Source organism: Zootoca vivipara, chromosome 1, assembly GCF_963506605.1.
Source record: "Zootoca vivipara chromosome 1, rZooViv1.1, whole genome shotgun sequence".
Lineage (NCBI taxonomy): Eukaryota > Metazoa > Chordata > Lepidosauria > Squamata > Lacertidae > Zootoca > Zootoca vivipara.
The window spans coordinates 65,460,532-65,482,010 of NC_083276.1; the positions used below are offsets into that span (position 1 = coordinate 65,460,532).

Below are 21,479 nucleotides of genomic sequence, written 5' to 3' on the forward strand. Positions count from 1 at the left end.
TCGGACAAACGCTAGCTCCCTTGGCCTGAAAGCGAGATGAGTGCCATAACCCCATAGTTGCCTTTGACTGGACTTAACAGTCCAGGAGTTCTTTACCTTTACTAGGCGAGGTTCCAGGTTTTAGTGTTAATCCACGAAGCCCTAAACAACTTGAACCCAAAACGTTTTAAGGACCATCTGACCCCTACCTTGATCACTGAGATCTTCTGCTGGGGCACTTCTGGTGGTTCCTCACACACTACTGAAGTTCAGTTGGCCTTTCCTATGGGATTGAGCTTGTAGTGTGACAGCCCCTGTGCTGCAAAACTCCTTGCCATATAGAAGGTCCAGCAGGAATCATCTCAACCGTTTTTCAGACAGCATCTGGAAACTGTCTTGTAAAGACTAGCCTTGGGAATCTGATTTTCTTTTTCAATCAACTGATGTTCCTAATGATATTTTCACTGGTGCTTTTACTGAATTTATTATACAGTAGTACCTCGGGTTACAGATGCTTCAGGTTACAGACTCCACTAACCTAGAAATAGTAACTTGAGTTAAGAACTTTGCTTCAGGATGAGAACAGAAATTGTCCAGCGGCAGCAGGAGGCCCCATTAGCTAAAGTGGTACCTCAGGTTAAGAACAGTTTCAGGTTAAGAACGGACCTCCAGAACGAATTAAGTTCTGAACCTGAGGTACCACTGTAATCTTGCATACTGCCTTGTTATACTTTTGTGAAAGTGTGGATTATAAACACTTCAATCAATCAATAAATGAAATGAAATTCTGGCCCTCCCATCTTCTTTAGCACCATGCTTCAACTGCTGGCTTGTCCTCTACTGTTTGGAATATGGAGCAGCATAACAGGAAATAGCTGCTGAAAGGCAGACTAAACAGGAAGGTTTTTCATTCAATTCTACTGGAAGATGTTCCGGCTCATCCATTACTGTGGAATAGCCACTTAATATGCCTCTGTAGGCAGCCTTTTAGATGTCTTCAAAGCTGTGAACTGACACGCAGAACAAGTGAGCAACATGCCACACCAGGCAACTCAAAAACTGGTAGAAAAGAGCATGGCTGTCCTTCCATATGGAAAGATGCTTTGTAGTGATGCACCTCATGTTCTTCCTGCAGAAAGTACCAGTTTCAATCCCTGGCATACCCAGTGAAATAATATCATACTAGGAGGCATGTAGAAGAGTTTTGTTTTTGTTTTTAAGACCCCTTGACCTAGTTGAGTGGGATAGTTTGATTGGCTGGCAATGTGGTGCTGAAAACGTGTGTGTGTTTGCATGCAAAATAATTTGAGCGGCTAGTCCAAGATGCTCTGTGAGCACCTGTGTATATAGCTGAGAATGCCAGATAGCCTATGGCGAGAAGTGTTCGTAAATGAGCGAGATGTGAGAAGATGAAGAAAACAGAAGGCACAATAGATAAATGGGGGTATCTGTGAAATTCACCCCCTAGGCTTGTTTGTCCTTTGGAAAGTCATTTGTGATGGTGGTGGCTGTCTTAATATCCTGCGGCAGTGAGTTCCATAGGGTAATTATTATGCACCATGTGAATAACTGTTCCTTTTTGTTTTGTTTTTTTTTTAGACGACACTCCAGAAACCTGCATCTATTCCAACTGGTCCCCATGGTCAGCCTGTAGCTCTTCCACGTGTGAAAAGGGCAAGCGGATGAGGCAGAGGATGCTCAAAGCTCAACTTGACCTCAGTGTGCCTTGCCCAGAAACGCAGGACTTTCAGCCATGCATGGGCCCAGGCTGCAGTGATGAAGGTAGGAAAGAGAAGAGGGGGGGGGGGTTGAGATAAAGGAATACTTCTCTTCCCACCCACCCCACATCCAGGTGAGACTTAGAAAATAAATGGCTATTGTATTCTATATTTTAGATGGCTCCACGTGTATGATGTCCGAGTGGATAACGTGGTCCCCCTGCAGCGTCTCTTGTGGCATGGGAATGCGGTCGAGAGAAAGATATGTGAAGCAGTTCCCCGACGATGGCTCTATATGCAAAGTACCCACAGAAGAGACAGAGAAGTGCATTGTGAATGAGGAGTGCTGTAAGTATTTGATTTAGCCTACCTCGCTGAATCAGCATAAGAGCTGCCTGTGATCCCTCTATTGAACGAGTGCCAGCAGACTGATCTTCTTTCTGCCTATTATTATCAATAGCTCCTAGTACCTGTCTGGTGACGGAATGGGGGGAATGGGACGAATGCAGTGCCAGCTGTGGGATGGGAATGAAGAAACGGCACCGGATGATCAAGATGACGCCAGCAGATGGATCCATGTGCAAGGCAGAAACCACAGAAGCCGAGAAATGCATGATGCCAGAATGCCGTAAGTCTCCGAGATTCACCCAATCCCTGTGTGGGAAAGTGGCATGTCTCCCCCTCCCCCCACCTTGAGATGTGGCTCAATCACAGCTTCTTATACTCAGAAAGAAGCAAATTTGCAGGTGGAAGAAATAATGCACCCTCATTGGGCAGGCAACTGAGCTGATGCTTCTCGTGTAGCCATGTTGCATAGGGCATGTGGCCTAAAGTTAGGGAGGGATGAACTGGCCTGTTTTGGGTACATGCCCCTTTCACATATTTTTACCCATAATTATATTCCATTTTCACATTGATCTTCAACATTAAAAAATCATCTCAAACTACATATTAAAAATTATGAAAACAGTTCTCTTAAAACGTATGTATTTAAATCATGGCACAAACCCTGCCTTCAAATTATGTATTAAATGCATACTATGTCACAATATTCAGAGAGGTTCAAACTCAGCAGATGGCTAACATCTGCCCTACATGTTAGTTCAGATCCTTTTGCATAAGGATTTGCAAAGACTTCAGCATCCCAAGCTCCCTTGGCATTGGGGATGTGCTTTCTCTTTTCTCTAAGGTCTAAACTACTTTAAATAGCTATTGCAACAGCCTACAAAATTCCTTTTGTCTTTTGATGATTAATCCCATTTGTTTGGCAGCTTTAAAGCTTCAAATGCAAAACCTGCCATTATTGACTTCTCTCTTTTCTTGGCTGCACAAAAGAGCACTTGTTTCGGTTGGAAAGTTATGTGATTCCTTTCAGCAAAGCCACCTTTAATAGCATTAGCAGGAAGGTTGCATATGATTTTAGAATGCACTTAAGTAAAATATACTACTTTAACTCAGATTTGAAGTCAAGTCTGTAACATGGCATATGCTGGATGTTCTTAATCTAGGCATTCTTTTTCTATATCACTGTCTTCAGATAATTTCCTTGGTCAGGAAGATCATGGGCTGTGGTTTGATTGCTTCAGCTGGAGCCAGCAACCCCAGGGTGTTTGACCCATAGTGCCACCTGTTGAACCTGAAATGGTGTAACCAACTCCACTACCCCATTCTGCTGCATTTTTATACCTGCCCTCTAATCCTAGACTAGGGCTGGGCAGGCAGAAGGGTCAAAGACCTTTATAATGAAGAAGTCAGGCCCAGGGCAACAGGGCTGAAATATGGAGGGATCCAGAGAAATGAGGGCAAGGGGAACTTGCCAGAAGGATGAGACTGATATGCAAAAATAACCCCCAGAATCCCCCGAAACAGATAAGGAATAGGCTGAACAGATGAGGAGGTTCATATGAGCAGGATCTGCAGGGGTAAGGTGCTAATTTGAAATAGCCTTCCAGATCTTTATTTTGGAAAACTATTTGCCTCTGATTTCTTCCCCAGCCAAAATTATTCACTTTGCAGAATAAATTTCCATCTCAGTTATGTTCATCTGACACCGGTATGAAAAAAAAACCATCAGCTATACATATATAGGACTACTCCTGCCTGTTTTATAGGTCTTGGCTATATAGGACCATAAATCAGTTCACTGTAGTTCACAAGATACAAAATCACATTTCTCCATATATGGACCATTTCATACAACATTGGCCTGAAGACTCAAGTCGAAAGGAGAGCTCCACTCAGAATAAGCATGCATTAAACATATGCTGCAGAATATAGGCTTCAGATTCTTAAGTATGTACAGGCACATGCTAATATGTAATGTACAAAATGGCTCCGAGGATAACATTAATTAGTACCTCTCAAGCCTCTCCTGTCACTGTGATTTATTTACTCAGTCCAGTGAACCTTTGCATGTTATGGAATCACCCATAAATCAGTCTAGTGTGAGGTCTCAATGGATTGACTTCAAGTCTTGTAAAAGAATAAACAGCACCATCTCCAGCTACCGGTAGCCATCTCCAGGCTATAAAAATCATCAGGGAGTGCAAGCAGCTGTGTTCCACCCCCATCATGCCAGTTACCCTTGTTTATTGTTTTTACACATCATGAAACCAGCCCCGGGAAACTGTAGTGATGTGAACTGATGCTGACCTGACTTTACGAGGTGTGAAAATATCCATTGTCTCAGGCTCCATTCCCTGCCTAGCCAATGTCAGTTTAACTCTGGACTTTGTTCTCCCCAGTTCACTCCCTTGACTGAATTATTCCTGGATTTCCCTCACCCCGTTCTCTTGGTACATTTTCTCATTGGGACATGTAACAATTTCCTTCAAGAAGGCCTAACAAATACCACATTCTAGCATGGGTGAATGAATTCATTTGACCCGACTTTAGAAAAATAATCATTTCAGGTTTCATGAAATACATTCAAAATCACAACAAAGAGCCATAGATGCATCTTCATTGATACAACAGTATTAGCATCTGGGGGCAGCAAACTATCCAAAATGATTTTTTTTAAAGCTTTGGGTGGGGGACACTAATCTTGGGGCCCCTAAATCAATGTATAAGTATCTACAAAGGTATCTTGCTTCATCTCCTCCTTACTGAAGCTGCATTGTAGAGTAAACATACCATGCTGCGCCAGTTTGCACACCATAGTCATTCAACCATTGGATGGAAATGTGTCCAGAGTTTTCCAGTGCTGTATGACCTCTAACCTCTTTGGTGGAAGCCACTAGGGCTTGCAATGATACTTGAACTGTAGTTTTCTCTGATTCCTTACAATGGTGATGTACTCATTGCTCAAAGCTATGTTAAAGTAAACTCGTTTTCTCAGGGCACATGTAGAGTTCCAGTTGAACTGAGCTTCTTGGCAAAAGCAGCTAGTAGCAGCTTGGGGCAAGGAGAGGAGCTGCCATTTAAATTGGAGAAATAGCACAGGGGAGATGGGTTAACTCTGTCCCCTCATAGCCCTGAGCCAATTCAGGGAGAGGACAGACTGCTCCCAAGATGGGGGAAAAATAGACTGGGATTTGCAATTTCTTGTTTGCCCCACAAGTGAGAAAGACGGGGTGATTGGGTCACTAGTGTTTGCACCTGGTAGTCAATACGGATTTGAGCCAACAAGGGTCCTCCTCCATTGCAAGATCCCCCACAGTACCAATCCTGTCTTTACCAAGCGGCCCTGTCCTCCAGCTTTTTCCAAATGGCTGGACAATACTCTGAAATTAAACCTTGACTTTCTTTCTCCCTTGCACTAGATACCATTCCCTGTATGCTGTCTCCTTGGTCTGAATGGAGTGACTGCAGCGTAACATGTGGGAAGGGGATGAGGACCCGACAGAGAATGCTTAAATCTGCAGCAGAGCTTGGAGACTGCAATGAGGAGCTGGAGCAAGTGGAAAAGTGCATGCTGCCCGAGTGCCGTAAGTACAGACATCTGGAGTCTGAAGGCCAGTTTGCCGTTTCCCTTCCCCTTCTTTCCTATTCAGAATGCTGCTTGGCCAGAAATGTGGTCATTCTGCTTGCTCTGACAAAGGGCTGAGGCACAGCTACAGAGGCATTGCCAAAACACCATTTCCACACAAGCTGTCAGGGCAGGGTCGTTGACAAGCAGACTGACATGGGCAAGGAAGTGGGAACATGGAGATCTGAGACAAAAATGTAAGTCAGGCCCAAAGGACAAATGAGAAGGCAGAAATCAAGGAGCAAGGCAGAAATCAGTACCAAATAACAAGAGCTAGAGAGCTGAAGGATTGGGCCGTCTTTACCCAGGGATGCAAGGGGTGCAGGGCCCCCAGGTGCCGAATTCGGGGGGGGCACCAAATGTATACCTACTGCATACCGGTCCCTCTCAGTTGGCAGAAGTGAAAAGCAATGGAGTGAAAGTCCCTGTCACCCTTCCTCCGTTGCTCTGTTACTCTGTAGCGTCATATATTCCCGACGAGTTAGGAAAACAAAAAGTTGTTTCTGCTGCATTTTGGTTACAGGTGAGCAATCCCCCCCCCCAAAATAACCCTTTGATTTCGCCCCCCCTAAAAAAGGACAACAACTTTGAGTTCGCTCCCCCCCCCTTAAAAAAGGTCAACAACTTTGGGGGCACTGGGCGGATCTTTGCAGCCCGGCAGCGCATATGCTAAAGAAGACCTTGTTGATCGAGTAAGGCTTGGCTGAGTGGGCAGAGTCAGTCCAAGGCTTGAAGATACTTTGCTTATAAGCTGTCAATTTGGAAGCTGTCGCCACACAGGACACATATATCAGCAGCTCCTGGCACAGGGGTAAAGGTAAAGGGACCCCTGACTATTAAGTCTAGTCGCGGACGTCTCTGGGGTTGCGGCACTCATCTCGCTTTACTGGCCGAGGGAGCTGGCATTTGTCCACAGACAGCTTCTGGGTCATGTGGCCAGCATGACAAAGCCGCTTCTGGTGAACCAAAGCAGTGCACGGAAATGCCGTTTACTTTCCCGCCGGTGCCTATTTATCTACTTGCACTTGATGTGCTTTTGAACTGCTAGGTTGGCAGGAGCTGGGACTGAGCTTATTCTCAAAACATAATTATAAGATAATCTAGGTTCTGTGTTGCTGTAAAACAGCCTTCCCCAAGTTGGTGCTCCTAAACTAGCATGACCAGGGATGATGGGAGTTGTAGTCCACTAGCATCTGTAGGGCACCAGAGTGCAGAGAGCTGCTATAAAATTTGCTCTGTGACCATCAGGGAATTTTCCTGCTTTTTGGTGCCACTATCAGAGCATATTGACATAGTTCTTTAACTTCATTTGGTTGAGTAGCTTGATGCTCATGGCAGTCTTTCTTGTTCTGTCTGTGTAGCCATTGACTGTGAGTTAACAGAGTGGTCTCAGTGGTCAGAATGCAACAAATCTTGTGGGAAAGGTCATATGATCAGGACAAGGATGATCAAAATGGAACCTCAGTTTGGAGGAGCTTCATGCCCAGAAACTGTACAGCGTAAAAAATGCCGGATAAGGAAATGCTTGAGAAATCCCAATATTGAGAAACGGCGGTGGAAAGAGCCTCGTGAAAAAAGGAGAAGTGAGCAGGCAAAAGAAGATGTAGATGGCGAGCAGTTTCCAGGTATGTGTTGTAGACGTTGCTTGGAAGTGTTGTGCCATCACAAACTGGTTAAAAGAGGAGCAAACAGGCACACAACCCTAGACTACAATGCTAGTTTGTTTATTTATTCCCGAGTCATTTATAGATTCTGAACTGGTCCCCAGAGGCAACAGGAATGGTTAACACACAAAACCCCCAAAATTATAAAGAAACTACAACATTACTTAAACCAATTTCAGAATAAACACAAAAGAGAATAAAACACATACTAAGCTCCAGATATCCAATTTTGAAACTTTGGGTTTTATCCCACTTCAAGCATACTCTGAAAGATCCATTAATTTTTCAAGTCACGTCAAACTTAGGACCGTTAATTTTGAAGGGTCTACTCTGAATAAAACTTAGTTGGCTACATTCTTTTCCGAAATGTGGAATGGGAGCACATTCCATAGCTTCGGTCCTCTGCTTCTGTTTGTCATTCATTTTATCTATTTAATAGAAGGGGCCCAGTTAATGTACTAGGTTGGGCTACTGAAGTTCCTTGTGCATTTGGAAGCGCAGCCTATTCACATGGGCAACATCTGACACTCAGAAGATGCATTGTGTGGATGTGGCGGTGGGGATAGACACATGAGCCACAGATATTCATGAGGAATTTCTAAAAGTACAAACTATTTCTCAAGGTAACATGCCCAGTGACCTGTGGAATTATTTATATATCTAACCATGATATTTTAAAAGCTTGAAGTTAAGAACAGAAATCAAAACAAGTGTATAGAAGAGAGAATTTTTGCACAAAGTATTGACCTTCATGCTTTTATTTTATTTAAATTTTAGGTTGTAAGATGAAACCATGGACTGCTTGGTCAGAATGTACCAAACTCTGTGGAGGCGGAATCCAGGAGAGGTTCATGACAGTCAAGAAGAGATTCAAAAGCACTCAGTTTACTAGTTGCAAAGACAAGAAGGAATTAAGAGCCTGCAATGTTCATCCGTGTTAGCAAAACCCGAGTCTTTCAAATAATGCACTCTGAGCTACATGTAAAATCAACCTTGATTTGATTTTTTTTAAAAGAAGATATAAATTGTGTATATTAGTTTTCATTTTTGCAGTGTGGTTTGCTTATTAGTCTTGCTGGTGCAAGAGATATATTTTATAAATATTTCATCACAAATGTATGCTGAGAGTGACTCCTTGATGCTCCAGCTAGCCCTTAACGCATAAAAATAGTGAAGTCATTGTGAACTCCTAATAACTTTGAAATTATAGACATCTCTGTGTGGACATACATAATCATAGAAATATTACCTGTTAAATACACGGGATGCATGCATAAATTACATTGCAAACATAAATATCTATTTGGATCCAGTTTCAAAATACTCAAAGCAGTGCCTCTGTGATTACACAAACTGTGCCAAGGAATTTCTTCAATAATGCTGGTTCAATAATACTTCAGGTGCATAGTAATCTTTTTAAATTTGTATTTATAGCAATCCTGTGAGACATTTCTTTTTCCTTCGGTAGGGTCCGCCTCAAAATAAAGCATATTTTCTTCCTTCCCACTTTCAGAAGGGAAAGGAAAAATTTAAACTGTTCACATGTGAATAGAACAAATGGTAACACTTTCTGTCTGAAGGCCACAGATTAACTGTTGGGCTGCATCTAAGTAAGATCACTCTTCACGTTTGCCATGTCAGCTGTTACGTCAGGACCTCCTGTGACCACCAGACAGGAACCTGTGACTGCCAGAAGTTAGAATCATAGAATCATAGAGTTGGAAGAGACCACAAGGGCCATCCAGTCCAACCCCCTGCCAAGCAGGAAACACCATCAAAGCATAGTTGTAGGACTACAAGCGCTGATCATCCCTCAGCTTTGGCCATTCTGGCTAGAGGGTTGATGGGAGTTGGAGTCCAGCAGCATCTGAAAGGCCACAAGTGCTAAGTGGTAAGATACAAGGAAGCAGGCCTCAACTTGCATCAGGGATGGGGAACCTGTGGCACTCCAGACGTTGCTACACTCCATCAGTCCCAGCCAGCCTATCTCATCTCTGATTTGGAGATTATCCTTGCCTGGGGATCAGAACCAAACAGATCTCGGTAGTTTCATTGCCTTCTAAGAGTTGGGCTAACATAAATATACAAGGCGTTGTTTAGATGCCTGCTGCAGAGGTGACGGTCCTCAGCACCAGAGCTTCAAACCTTGTTCTATCTACCAAGTAATTCCAAGAAGGAAGAAGGGGAAGAAGCTTCTCCACATCACTCCCAAAGCTGCTTTTGCTGGTTTCAGTCACAAAGCTTCCATTTTTTGTCTCTCCATCACCTGGCAGAGGTATTGTTACCCTGATTAATTGTTACAGGCAGCATATATCATATGTTTGTTTCTCCTCATTCTCCTACTAGCTTTCCAGTAATGGCTGCCATATTTCTGGCATATATTTTCAGAGGAAAGTAACTGTCTTGAGAGACAGTTGTGGTGGTGCTGGTATTATCTATTAGTATAAAAACAAAAAGTACAGCTTCAATAGAAAGTTGGACAGTGGAGTAAGTACCATTGAAAGGGGGCTGGGGTCAGTAAGTGGATCCTTAGGGACATCCATGGATGAAGCAGAAAGCTCCTGCATTTCTGTCTAAAACGTGGGACCGCATTACAAACACAACTATGGCATACTGTGACAGGCACGGCCTTGAATAAATCCTTCACCATCTCTTTCATAAAACCCAATATTGGGAAATACATTGACCATGCGTTTCTAAATAATTTTAAGGAGCAAGCTCAAGTCTACCACAATAATGAAAAAGTGCATGGATTATTAGTAACATTTTGATGTACTGGGCAAATGACGCCCAGTATTAATGATCTCTGTATGCATCTTGCGTGCAGAGGAATGTGGGATTAGTGTGGGAGAGGGCAGAAGCATGCATGCAATGTCATTTTGCCAGAGTGGCTCATCAGGGCATGAGGCTGTAAACATTTCCAAAGGATAAGGCATCAGAGAGTTTCCCTGGAATGTCAAGAGGTGTAGAGAAAGATTCAGGTAATATATTAGGTAAAGGTAAAGGGACCCCTGACCATTAGGTCCAGTCGCGGACGACTCTGGGGTTGTGGTACTCATCTCGCTTTATTGGCTGAGGGAGCCGGCGTACAGCTTCCGGGTCATGTGGCCAGCATGACTAAGCCGCCGTTAAAAACCACAGTATAAAAAGGAGGGCATCTTTCTGCATTCTCTTCAGTTCTCTATGCCAAACATACAAGGACTGAGTCCAAAAGGGCCTGAGTTAAATTAGAGAGTCCCCAAAACTATAATGATATTGTTGCATGCAGTGGTCTCAGAATGAAATAATGTGCAGGGTGATGCCACCAGCCTTCTAGAGGTATCCAACTATTGCTGAAAAGGAATGAATTCTGCACACAGCTCCAAAATTCCACAAGGTTTTCATTTTCAATTTGTCATATAGTTGCTGACATTAATCATTTTGTACCCCTTTTCAGAGCTGCAGCATTTATAAACAGCAGCACAGTGTGTTGGCACCCTAAGGGGGGGGGGAAACAGTTTTATTGTTTTTGACACAGAGAGATTCACCTAAGACTGGCCGCTGAGCTCTAGGAAAATGTAAACACCTCTTCCAACATAATATTTGGTGCACTCTGGGTGTCTCTTTGAAAGGGTACCACGGGCACATTATACATGGAAATATAACAGGTCTCATTTGTAACTATTCCAGAAAGGATTCGCCTCAGAAGATATGTGTGGTCAGCTAGAAATAACATCACTTTTCTACGTATAACCCAAACATTGTTTCAGAATCAACTCTACTTTTGACTCATCAGTCTGTCTGCCATTTGGGTGTCTGTGGGGTTGCTAACCAAGCAGAAATCTGAAGAGCTAGGCTCTTAGCTTTTTTACCACAGTCACCATAGCCTTGTTAAAAGAGGTCCTTTATTCAAGATAAATATATGTCCTTTCACTGAAGGCCTCATCAGAAAAGTTAACGTTATCTCAAAAGGTTGGCAGTGTTCTTTTTCTAGAGCTAATGTGCACCTCGCCTCCCAAACCCTCACTATATTCCTTCTCATAAGCCCTTTCCATCCTTGTCTCTGAGACACACCATCTTCTTCACAGTTCGTTCATTGTGGTTGTGAGTGTCTTCTCATGTACCATTTGCACTGAGTAGCCAGTCACTTCCAGTGCAAAGCCACCCAAAGCAATTGAGCGCCAACGGGCAAGGAAGGGAAGGACTAGGGAAAATTCAAGAGGGCCTTCAGCATAGGTGCCGAGCAGAAATGTCTTGAAAGGACAAGCACACTTATCAGTTAATGCACGAGATTAGGCTGGTGCTAATTTTTGTGTCTCTGGTTTTCAGATATCTAAGATTCAATTATGTTTTGCTTCAATGAATTCTACATTAACTTCCTCCCATTATATACTTATTCAGTCCAAATATGCATGAAATATGTAACCACTGGAATATGCCCAGTTGCATTTACTTGCAAAAAAACAAAGCACCCTGCATTAAAATGTTTTGATTCTTTTACGCTGTGCTTGTATTAAATGCTAGTAATTGTCCCAGAAAGAGTGCTGGCTCTACTGAACTAAGTAAGAATTTCCATGAACTTAATAATTTGACTTTCACCATCCCCAGTACTTGATTGACACAGCAGCTGCTCTGTGTAGTTGCTTGTAATTTCTTTAATATCTAATAGTATTATGCTTGGTTGGCTGACTTTTCAAAGGACTGTGATTCGAAAGCATGAAAGAGCTTGCAGCTGAAGACAATTTGGTTGTTCCATCAACTGATAGCATAGCTGTCCCAGTCCAAATTGACAAATTTCTTCTAATTTGATCCAAATAGTGGTGGGAATCATTACTTTTTGTAATAATGATAATTTTTTTAAAAAATGAAACAAAAAATTAATGAAAAACAGAACAGCCCCAATCCAGCTAATCACTTTTAGTGGAAATTTAATTATGACTACCTTGTTCCATTGGTTTTAATGGGACTAAGACTGCAATGCTATACACACTTAACCTGGGAGTAAGTCGACTGAAGTCATGAGACTTACTTCTGGGTAGAGATGTGTATGATTGTGCTGTTAATCACACCTGATTTTAGCTTGATAGAGTCTCTTAAGGTTGATTTTTCTATTAAAGAAATGAATCCCAAAGTGACATGGAATGCATAGCATTATTGCAAAGTTACTGTAAACCTTCTAGTAGTGTAATATTTTTTTGCAAATATTACAATAATAGACCACACTTCTTATCTTGTACAATAATTCATGCCTGTTGCACACTCTGAAACCAAAAGCACAGGTATAGATCTAGGAATTTTATACACCTCACTTACCATTTATTAACATCCTCTGTATTTTATTTTCTTACATAATCTGTAGAAACTTTACAAGCAATGAAACAGAAATGTTAGGGGGCTTATATGTACAATAGGTTTTAATAAAAGCAACTTGGTTTTTTAAAAAACAAAACAAAAAAGGCCTTTTTGTTTTTATGTTTTCTTTGTTGTTGTTTGTTTTGGTTCACTATGGAATTTCTGAGAAAGCTGTCATGGATATATTTCTTACCAAAGTCTTGTGTAGATGTTTTGTATGTAGTTGTCTGGCTAACACATTATTATTTTGGAATAAAGACATCTTTACTATGAAAACAACACCACTTGTTTGTTTGAGTTTAATGGTAAAGGTAAAGGTAAAGGGACCCCTGACCGTTAGGTCCAGTCGCGAACGACTCTGGGGTTGGGGCGCTCATCTCACTTTACTGGCTGAGGGAGCTGGTGTACAGCTTCCAGGTCACATGGCCAGCATGACCAAGGCGCTTCTGGTGAAACCAGAGCAGCGCATGGAAACGCTGTTTACCTTCCCACCTATTTATCTACTTGCACTTTGACGTGCTTTCGAACTGCTAGGTTGGCAGGAGCTGGGACCAAGCAACGGGAGCTCACCCCGTCACAGGGATTCGAACCGCCGACCTTCTGATTGGCAAGCCCTAGGCTCTGTGGTTTAGACCACAGCGCCACCCGCATCCCCTGAGTTTAATGGTACAAGTACATAAATGTTGTTGGCATCCGTCTGTCTTCATAAACAATGGACTGTGCCTCCAGGGGTCAAACCACTGCATTAGCAGTACCAAAGTGACCTACCCAGGGGGCAACAATGGCCCTCTCTCAGCCTCATTGATGTGGCCCAAAAGAAAGCAGAGCAACACATTTGACACCAGCTTGGCTGCACAAAGGAAGCTTACATAGGAACCACCCAACCTTTTTAGGGATTCCACTCTGAATTTAGTCTTTTGTTCTCCTAAAGATATCCCACAGAGCAGTGGGAGGTTAGGATCAGAGTTTCCCTTCTCCTAAATGGGTTACCTTCCCAGGTTCACAAGCTCCATCTGCCCCTCACTTTCCCCTACAGTACGTGCAAAAACCGGCATCTTGACTTGGACCCACTATTGATCTCATCCGCTCAATCTGCTGGAGCCTGCCTTCGCATGCAGGGGAAGTCCCTAACTCACTGAGGGTTTCAGACCTATTGGCTATCCTCACCTGGTTTAGCAGGCCAGTTGAAGCCATTCCCAGACACTGGCCACTGTTGCATGCTGACAGCTTCTAGGACCAGCAAGAACAGGCACAAGTTGGGGGGCCTGATGATCAGAAACTCAGAACAGAGAGGAAGAAACTGTTTTTGAAAGCACGCACAAACTTGGGTAAGTCCTGATGTATAAGGATAAAAGGTTAAAAAGTGTTGATGAAGACATCACAAAAGAATGAGGTGGTTCTGGAAGGAAAGACCAGCTCCATATTTAGGGCAGTGTGTGAGGTTCCCCCACTCAGGGTGCCAAATTAAGGGGGTGCAAAATTGAGAAGATCCATAATGAGAAGATCAATTTGGGGGTCCCAATTTTGGCCTCACATAGGGCACCATATAACAAAGATTACCAAAGTCCACTCCGGGAAAGAAATTATATTGGGCTTGTCTAACAAAAAAAGTGGTCCCTGCTTCATTGACTTTCAAAGTAGGGCTTATGTTACTTCTAATATAGCATTCATCAGGTTTTGAAAAGATTGAAACCATAGGGAATAAAGAGCACTTTCTGGTCACCTAAAGATGTCAGTTACTAGGGCCATTCTATTGTCTATTGTATTGAGGTTTTGGTGGGAAAACCTACACTTAATTTTGATTTTGGACTATGCAGCAAAGTCTCTGCTTTTCAGACCCTACAAAATGGAAATGGTTTGGGGGAGGTACTAGGAAACAGTCATCAAAAAGTAGAACTTGCTTTCCTGGGCTTAGGAAGAAGTGTGTTTGAATCAGTGTGTTTGAATCGTCTAAAGAGACGAACTCCAGCAACTCTTTTCTAGAAAAAAGCAGTGGTCCCTGTATGATAGTATCAGAAATAGCTCAGAAAAGAAATATAAACCCTGTCAGTGCCACATGCAATGCGCGGGGGGGGGGGGGAGAGAGAGAGAGAGTTAACTTATGCAATTTAATTCCCTTGACCTTTGATGAGTGTTCTGATAATGCCATCACATTTCCACTTTAATAACTGCTGAGAGCAAATGTACACTTTCATTTATCCTCCTTGGAAGAAGCTGTGTTATTGCAGCCTAAAGACTTCACCAGCAAAAATGGACTGCGCTAAAGTTCCTTCTAAGAGGTATTCCAGACACCTGTCATTCTTCACTCGGCATGCAAACTCATTTAAGGCCTTTTATCGCTAGGCTTTCAACAGCCAACCTTTACTTCCTGTTGTTTTTTGCAACGTTCTGTGAAACAAAGGCAATTACAGCCCACCTGAATGATATTTAAGCATCCTCTCCTCCTATTTGTAAGCTCCAGAATGGTTTGCACATTAACTTGATGCACAGCATTAACTGCTCAGTAGGCACAAAGCAAGAGTATTCCTTACACTCTCTTATCGGCACCACAGATCTTGTACTGTTGAATTTGCAGTCTCTCACAGCTCTTACGAGACAGGCTACTTTGATAATGGAAGACCCAAAGAGTAAACTTCAAAAAGGAAAGGATATCTATGGAAATGTATAGTGCACCCGTTAGCAGAGACACATCAATAATGCAGCTGCAGTCCAGAGTGAAAATCCTGGTAAAGGTTTACTGAAAAAACCTGAACAAAACAGGAACTGAGAACTAATGGGAAATGAAGTTCTAGACCTAATAGACAAAATAAAGACAGGCAAATCACTGTATCTGGATGGCATCTACCTGAGAGTTGTCAGATAACTCAAATGTGAAATGGCTGGTTTTCTAACAATAAATATGTCCTCCATACCTGAGGACTGGAAAGTAGTCAATGTAGCACCATTTTTTTTAAAGGGGATGCAGGGGGGGATCCTGGGAAATACAGGTCAGTTGGCTTAGCATCTGTCATGGGGAAGCTGGTGTAGTTAAAAATAAAATAAGCAAGCATATAGAAGAACAAGCCTTGCAGAAGCAGAGCCAGTATGGCTTCTCCGAGGGCAGTTGATGCCTCATACACCTATTAGAGCAGAAAAATATAGATAGAGGTGGTGCAGCTGACACAGTGTACTTGGACTTTCAAAAGGTTTTCAGCAAGGTACTTGAGCAATTGCAGCATTGCCTCTGGTTGAACATATGAACCAAAGTGTTTAGCATTAAATTCTAGGATGTTTGATGGAAGGCAGCTGGAATATGGCCTTACTATACCTCAAAGAAGGCTGGACTCCCTTAGCACTGAGTTTGTCTCTATCTTTTAAACACCTTTTGTAGGCCAGAATTGCCTAGGATAACCACAAAGAAAACAAATCCTCTTGATGTATGCCACCTTACAAATATGTGAGGACTGAATACAATTAAGCAGTATTATCAGTTTGTCTAAATGCAACATTTAGAACATAAAAAGGGTCCTGCTGCATCAGACTGAAGGGCTATGTAGTCATGAGAACAAAAGAGGAGCCTGATAGCTCAGGCCAGTGGCCCATCTCCTCCAACATCATGTCCTCACATTGGTCAACCAAATGCTTATAGGAATCCTGGGGGGGGGGGGAATTCAAGCAATCTCCCATTCTACTAGTATCCAAAGGCACATCACCTCTGCAAGTGGAGGTAATACATAGCCATAATGACTAGTAGCCATTGAACATATGTTAACCTGGTTTGAACTTAAGACGCAATACCAAACTTATCCTATCCTACTTCCTTTAGCCCCAGGAGTGCAAAGAGCGAGGTTGCTGGAAGTTAAAGCACCGGTCTTGATCCTGGCTATGCAGAGTGTGACTCCTGACAGGTAACCTCTTTCTACCTGACTATAAGTGCAGTTGGCTGTCCAGTTTAATGCTTCGACTGCTTGTTCTGATATTCTACTCAAGGTTCTTATGTTGTATGGTTATTATGTTGCTTATTATCTGGTATTTTTGGCAAAATTAAGGGCAGCGCATATGGAGGTGGGTAGCTCAGTTGGTTAGAGCGTGGTTGCAGGTTCGATTCCTGTAAGGGACAGCTGCATATTCCTGCATTTATGATTCTGTGAAATAAATTTCTTAGCCTGGTCATGGGCTTCAGGCTTATGCACTCCCTCCCCTCACTCTTTCTCTGCTTCCTTCACTGCCGTAAAAGGCAACCACTAGGTTACCTAGAAAAACCTCAAATTAAAACACATGGTGGGGCCTCCTAGCTCAATATTTACCTTCTACACTTGGTGGGTGGAGTAATTTGGATTCACCCTAACATAGCTGTCAAGTTCTCCCCTTTTTTAAAGGGAAATTCCCTTACGCTGAATAAGAAAAGGGAAAACTTGACAGCTATGCACCCTAAATATAATCCCAAATGCTGAATAAATCTGAGGAGGTCCCAAAGTAGCGTCACCAAGGATATTGGTGCAGGGAGCGGGGGCTTGCCACCATCCCACACCTGTTCTTCCCAGGACACAGAACACACCAGGCAAGGGACTCTTGTATCAGATCCTAGCAGCTATGTAATGGTGTAGTCCTGACCTGTAACTTATTTGCTTGTTTTTGTTAATTTGTGTCCTTGGTAAGGTGGAAGAATAGGGGGAAGAACACTGAGCATGCCAGAAAATATAAACAAAATACCACTAGATGGTGCTAAAAGCACAGCTATTATTTATATAGTACAACAGTATGTGTTTTGTGGTTTGAAAGACTTGACTATGCAACTGGAGACTATTAAAGAGTTAAGGTGCACCAGGAGACTATGCAACTGGAGACTATTAAAGAGTTAAGGTGCGACGGGGAACCAGGGAGCGCGGCACGGTGGGCGGGAATGCCGAACTCGCGCTCCGCTGGGCTGGGCTCCGCCTCCGCCCACCAGCCCTGCTTCTAGGGAGGGGCACAGCCCGGCGGAGCGCGAGTTCGCCGTTCCTGCCCACTTTGTGGCCCCTCCCCTTTCGTGCCTTGGCCCCTCCCCTTGCCCCCCCCTAGTTTTGATCCTGGGTACGCCCATGCCGTGGGGTACAGCAGCTTCCTCAGGCGGTGGAAACTGAAGAGATGACGCCCACCTCACAGCTTCTGCCACCACCAGAGAAGCATCCAAGGTAAGGGAGATGTTGGCATTCGCAGAGTGACACAGCATTCTGCCAGTTACAGGTAGGTAGCCATGTTGGTCTGACGCAGTCAAAACAAAATAAAAAAAATCCTTCCAGTAGCACACTAGAGACCAACTAAGTTTGTCATTGATATGAGCTTTTATGTGCATGCACATGAAAGCTCATACCTATGACAAACTTAGTTGGTCTCTAAGGTGCTACTGGAAGGATTTTTTTTATTTAGCATTCGGCCACACAGTTTTGCCGCCAGTGGCAAAACTCAATGAGAGGGAAGCATTCCAAAAGTTTGCCCTCACACATCCCAGCAACACTTTGCAAGGGCTTTTCCATGAGTGGGAGGAGGATGTTTTGCTTCAGGCTCCAAAATGTTTTGGGCCACCTCTGACCTAAGACATTATGATGTTTTTTCCCCCAGGAAGGCAAGACCTGCCTGGGGCTTAAAGTGGCTCCAAGCAAATACTTTGTTCTGTCTTTTAACATTTTTAAGATTTACAATATCTTACAATATCTTAAAATTGATATTTAGTCTAACAAAATCTGACCAATTAAATTTTATCCCAGTGGGATTATTGTGGCTCTTTTTTATGCATTTGTCTTTTTGTGTGACCGTGCTGATATTGTATTTTATCTGATTTTTTTGTCTGTCTTTTAATTTTTATTGACTAAATTGGTTTGCATCACATAGAGAACTAGGCAAACATGTGACTTATCAATGTAAACTGTAACAAACAATGCACCTGACATGTTAATGGAGACTCCGCTAAAGCTTTTGTTTTTATGTCACACCCTTCTTCAAGGCTTGTGACTGACAAGATTTATTGTTGCGTGAGCTTCTGTCTGAGGGCAACTAACCAATTACTTCATGTCTGTCAGGAGACATATTACACTAGCTGAGAGGAAAAGCCTTCTTAAAATGTTTCCCAAGACATCCTGAGCTCTACATAACCTGTCACCTCCAAAACTGTTATACTTGCTTTTAACCTATAAATATCAAATCCTAACACTCTCCTGGGTGGGGAAGGAGACAGCTGAGTTAAGAAATCTTTCATTTTTAAAACAGGGTATCGATCTCCAAGCAGAACTTTCAGCTCAATTCTCATGTGCTTGGCAATGTAAGGGTATTCTCGTCCCCGCAAGAGCTCATAAGGTTAGGCTCTGATTGGATTAAAATGAGCTTGTCCCCATTCCTCAGTTCATGTAAAGGAGGAACAAAAGAAGTGTGTGGGGTTTAGGGGTGTTCCGTGCATGGAGGTACTCTTCTCCTCATGAGAAGAGAAGACTCCCTGGAAAAGACCCTGATGTTGGGAAAGATGGAGGGCACAAGGAGAAGGGGACAACAGAGGACAAGATGGTTGGACAGTGTTCTCAAAGCTATCAACATGAGTCTGACCAAACTGCGGGAGGCAGTGGAAGACAGGAGTGCCTGGCGTGCTCTGGTCCATGGGGTCACGAAGAGTCGGACACGACTAAACGACTAAACAACAACAGTGCATGGAGGTACCTTTTCATGGTGCAACAGCAAGGCTCTGAAAGCAAAATTTCACTATGCCATTCTCACTTTGTGCCTGTAGAGGGGAGTAGATAGCTATTTTATGATGCACCTCGCTCTACTTTTACCGTAGCTAATGAATCCTTGCCTTTCCATTGTAAAGCCTGAACTAAGGTCATTTATACAGGTGATGTTCAAATCCATTTTTCCCTACCTCTGAATGTCCACATCTATAATTTGCATATAATTCCTGCTTCCTGTCTCTCTTTAACAGCAGCAAAAGGTGACCCGTTTCATATATGGAGAGCCAGCATGCCAGAGGGAGAAAGTTTTTTCTGTCCACCATCTAGGCCAGAGAATGTTTCACTCTGTTCCTCCAAAGGCTGGTCCTTCCTCCCTCTGCAGTCCTTTAAAGGGGCTCCTATTACTGCTGAGGCTTTGTGACTTTCCAAACAAATGCACAAAAAATGAACATCCAAGTTGCACACATTTTAATGCACTTTGCACGCATTCTTCTAATAAAATACTTTGTTTCAATGCCCTAAAATATATACACATATGCATTTGCTAACACAAAATATGTTTTTGGTGTGTACATTATGGGATCTAAACTGCACCACAAACTCTGGAGAAGTGCATGATTGAACTGATAGTGTGTTCCAGTCTCCAAGCACATGCAGGGACACTGAATCAGGTTGGCTCACTGTGGATCAAACAAATTTCTCCCCCATCCCTAGCAGAAATAAAACTGCATGATGGGGAAGGAGCCAGCCTCCTCCCCACCCCTGTGCTTCAAATTGTCGCATCAGCAGCTACAAATCTGAAACGAAAACGAATCTCCAAACCATGCAAAACTTCTTCGACTTTAAGATGCTAGAGCCAGGATCTCTTACTCGAAAGCAGCCTCACCAGTTTGTGAAGATGTGGTTTTTGGCCTCTGTTTTCCCCTTTCCCCCCGCTGCCATGAAGGCAGGAAAAATAGGAGGCAATTTCTTCTGTCCCAAACCACAATCACAAGCCAGCTTGGAATGTAAATATTTTACAAACTGTGTAGACCTGCTTTAGGATTCCAGAAATAAATAAAGGGCACTGAGATAAATATCTATATCTATCTATATCTATATGTTTATTTTCAAATGCAGGTTTGAGAATAGCTATCCACGGGCCTTTCCTCCCTCTAAGCCAAACATCCCTGGTAATGATGAGAGTGTGTTGAATCTCACTCTTAATGGCATGCACTTCAAATCATTCAACCTGTACAGTATACTTAAATTACCAATTAACCCTCACAAAAAAAGATCAGGTCGGGTCAACGGAAAAGATCAAGGCTGTCTGGTCACTTCCATTACCACCACGAAGCAATCAGGAATAAACCGACTGGCAGTTTTGTGACCTCTGCCCCCAAACAAAGGTCCCGTGCTTTGTGATTAATGGTTGTATGGTTCACCTTTTGTTCCCTGACAAGCAGCACTTAACCAGCTTTCATTTCATTTCTTTTTTGTATTCTGCTGATCAAGAACCTTCAAAAATGTGCCTTCCTGAGAAAGCTAGGAAAGAAAAATAAAATAAAAACAATTTCAGGAATTGGGGTGTGTTTTTTTTAAAGGTTCCAGAACTATGGGGGTTCTGGCTCATGATCTTGTCATCAGTTGCATTTCATACTAAGAACCCATATGAATCAGACTACAGGTCTGTTTAATCCAACAGTCTGTTCCCAACCGTGGCCAATCTGCTGCCTATGGACAGTGTAAAAGCCAGGCATGAGTGCAGAAGCCATCCACTGATTGTGATTCACAGCAAGTGATATTCATATAGCCATCATGACTGTAGCCTCCCCCAATCCCCCCTTTAAAGCCATTTAAACTAGTAGCAGCCATCACCAAAATCCATCAATTAAGGCTGCAATCCTACACAGATTTATTTGGGAAGAAGTCTCATTGAACACAGTGGGGCTTACTTATAAATAAACATGCATAGGATTGGGGTGTGATTATAAATTAATTGTGCTATCAGGATTTATAGCTGTAGTGTTGAAAATTTCAATGACTTTGCATTTTGGTCATAGGCACATTTTACACGGCCATCTCTGCACACCTTTGGTTTTGAAAGATGAGGAGAGAAAGATGGCAATGTACTGTGTATTATACTCAATCTGAAGAAAAT

At 42.8% G+C, this 21,479-nt stretch overlaps 1 protein-coding gene across 1 annotated transcript in view; it reads left to right on the forward strand.

The window, feature by feature from the left end:
- SPON1 (spondin 1) overlaps positions 1-10,816 on the forward strand; it is a 285,794-nt gene extending 274,978 nt beyond the window's left edge. Inside the window, exons 11-16 of the mRNA XM_035118396.2 lie at positions 1,579-1,761; positions 1,875-2,045; positions 2,158-2,325; positions 5,462-5,626; positions 7,029-7,292; positions 8,109-10,816. Of these exons, the coding sequence (XP_034974287.1) occupies positions 1,579-1,761; positions 1,875-2,045; positions 2,158-2,325; positions 5,462-5,626; positions 7,029-7,292; positions 8,109-8,272 (1,115 nt within the window). The 3' untranslated portion in view covers positions 8,273-10,816. The remainder of the gene's footprint in view (positions 1-1,578; positions 1,762-1,874; positions 2,046-2,157; positions 2,326-5,461; positions 5,627-7,028; positions 7,293-8,108) is intronic.
- The last annotated feature ends 10,663 nt before the right edge of the window (positions 10,817-21,479 follow it).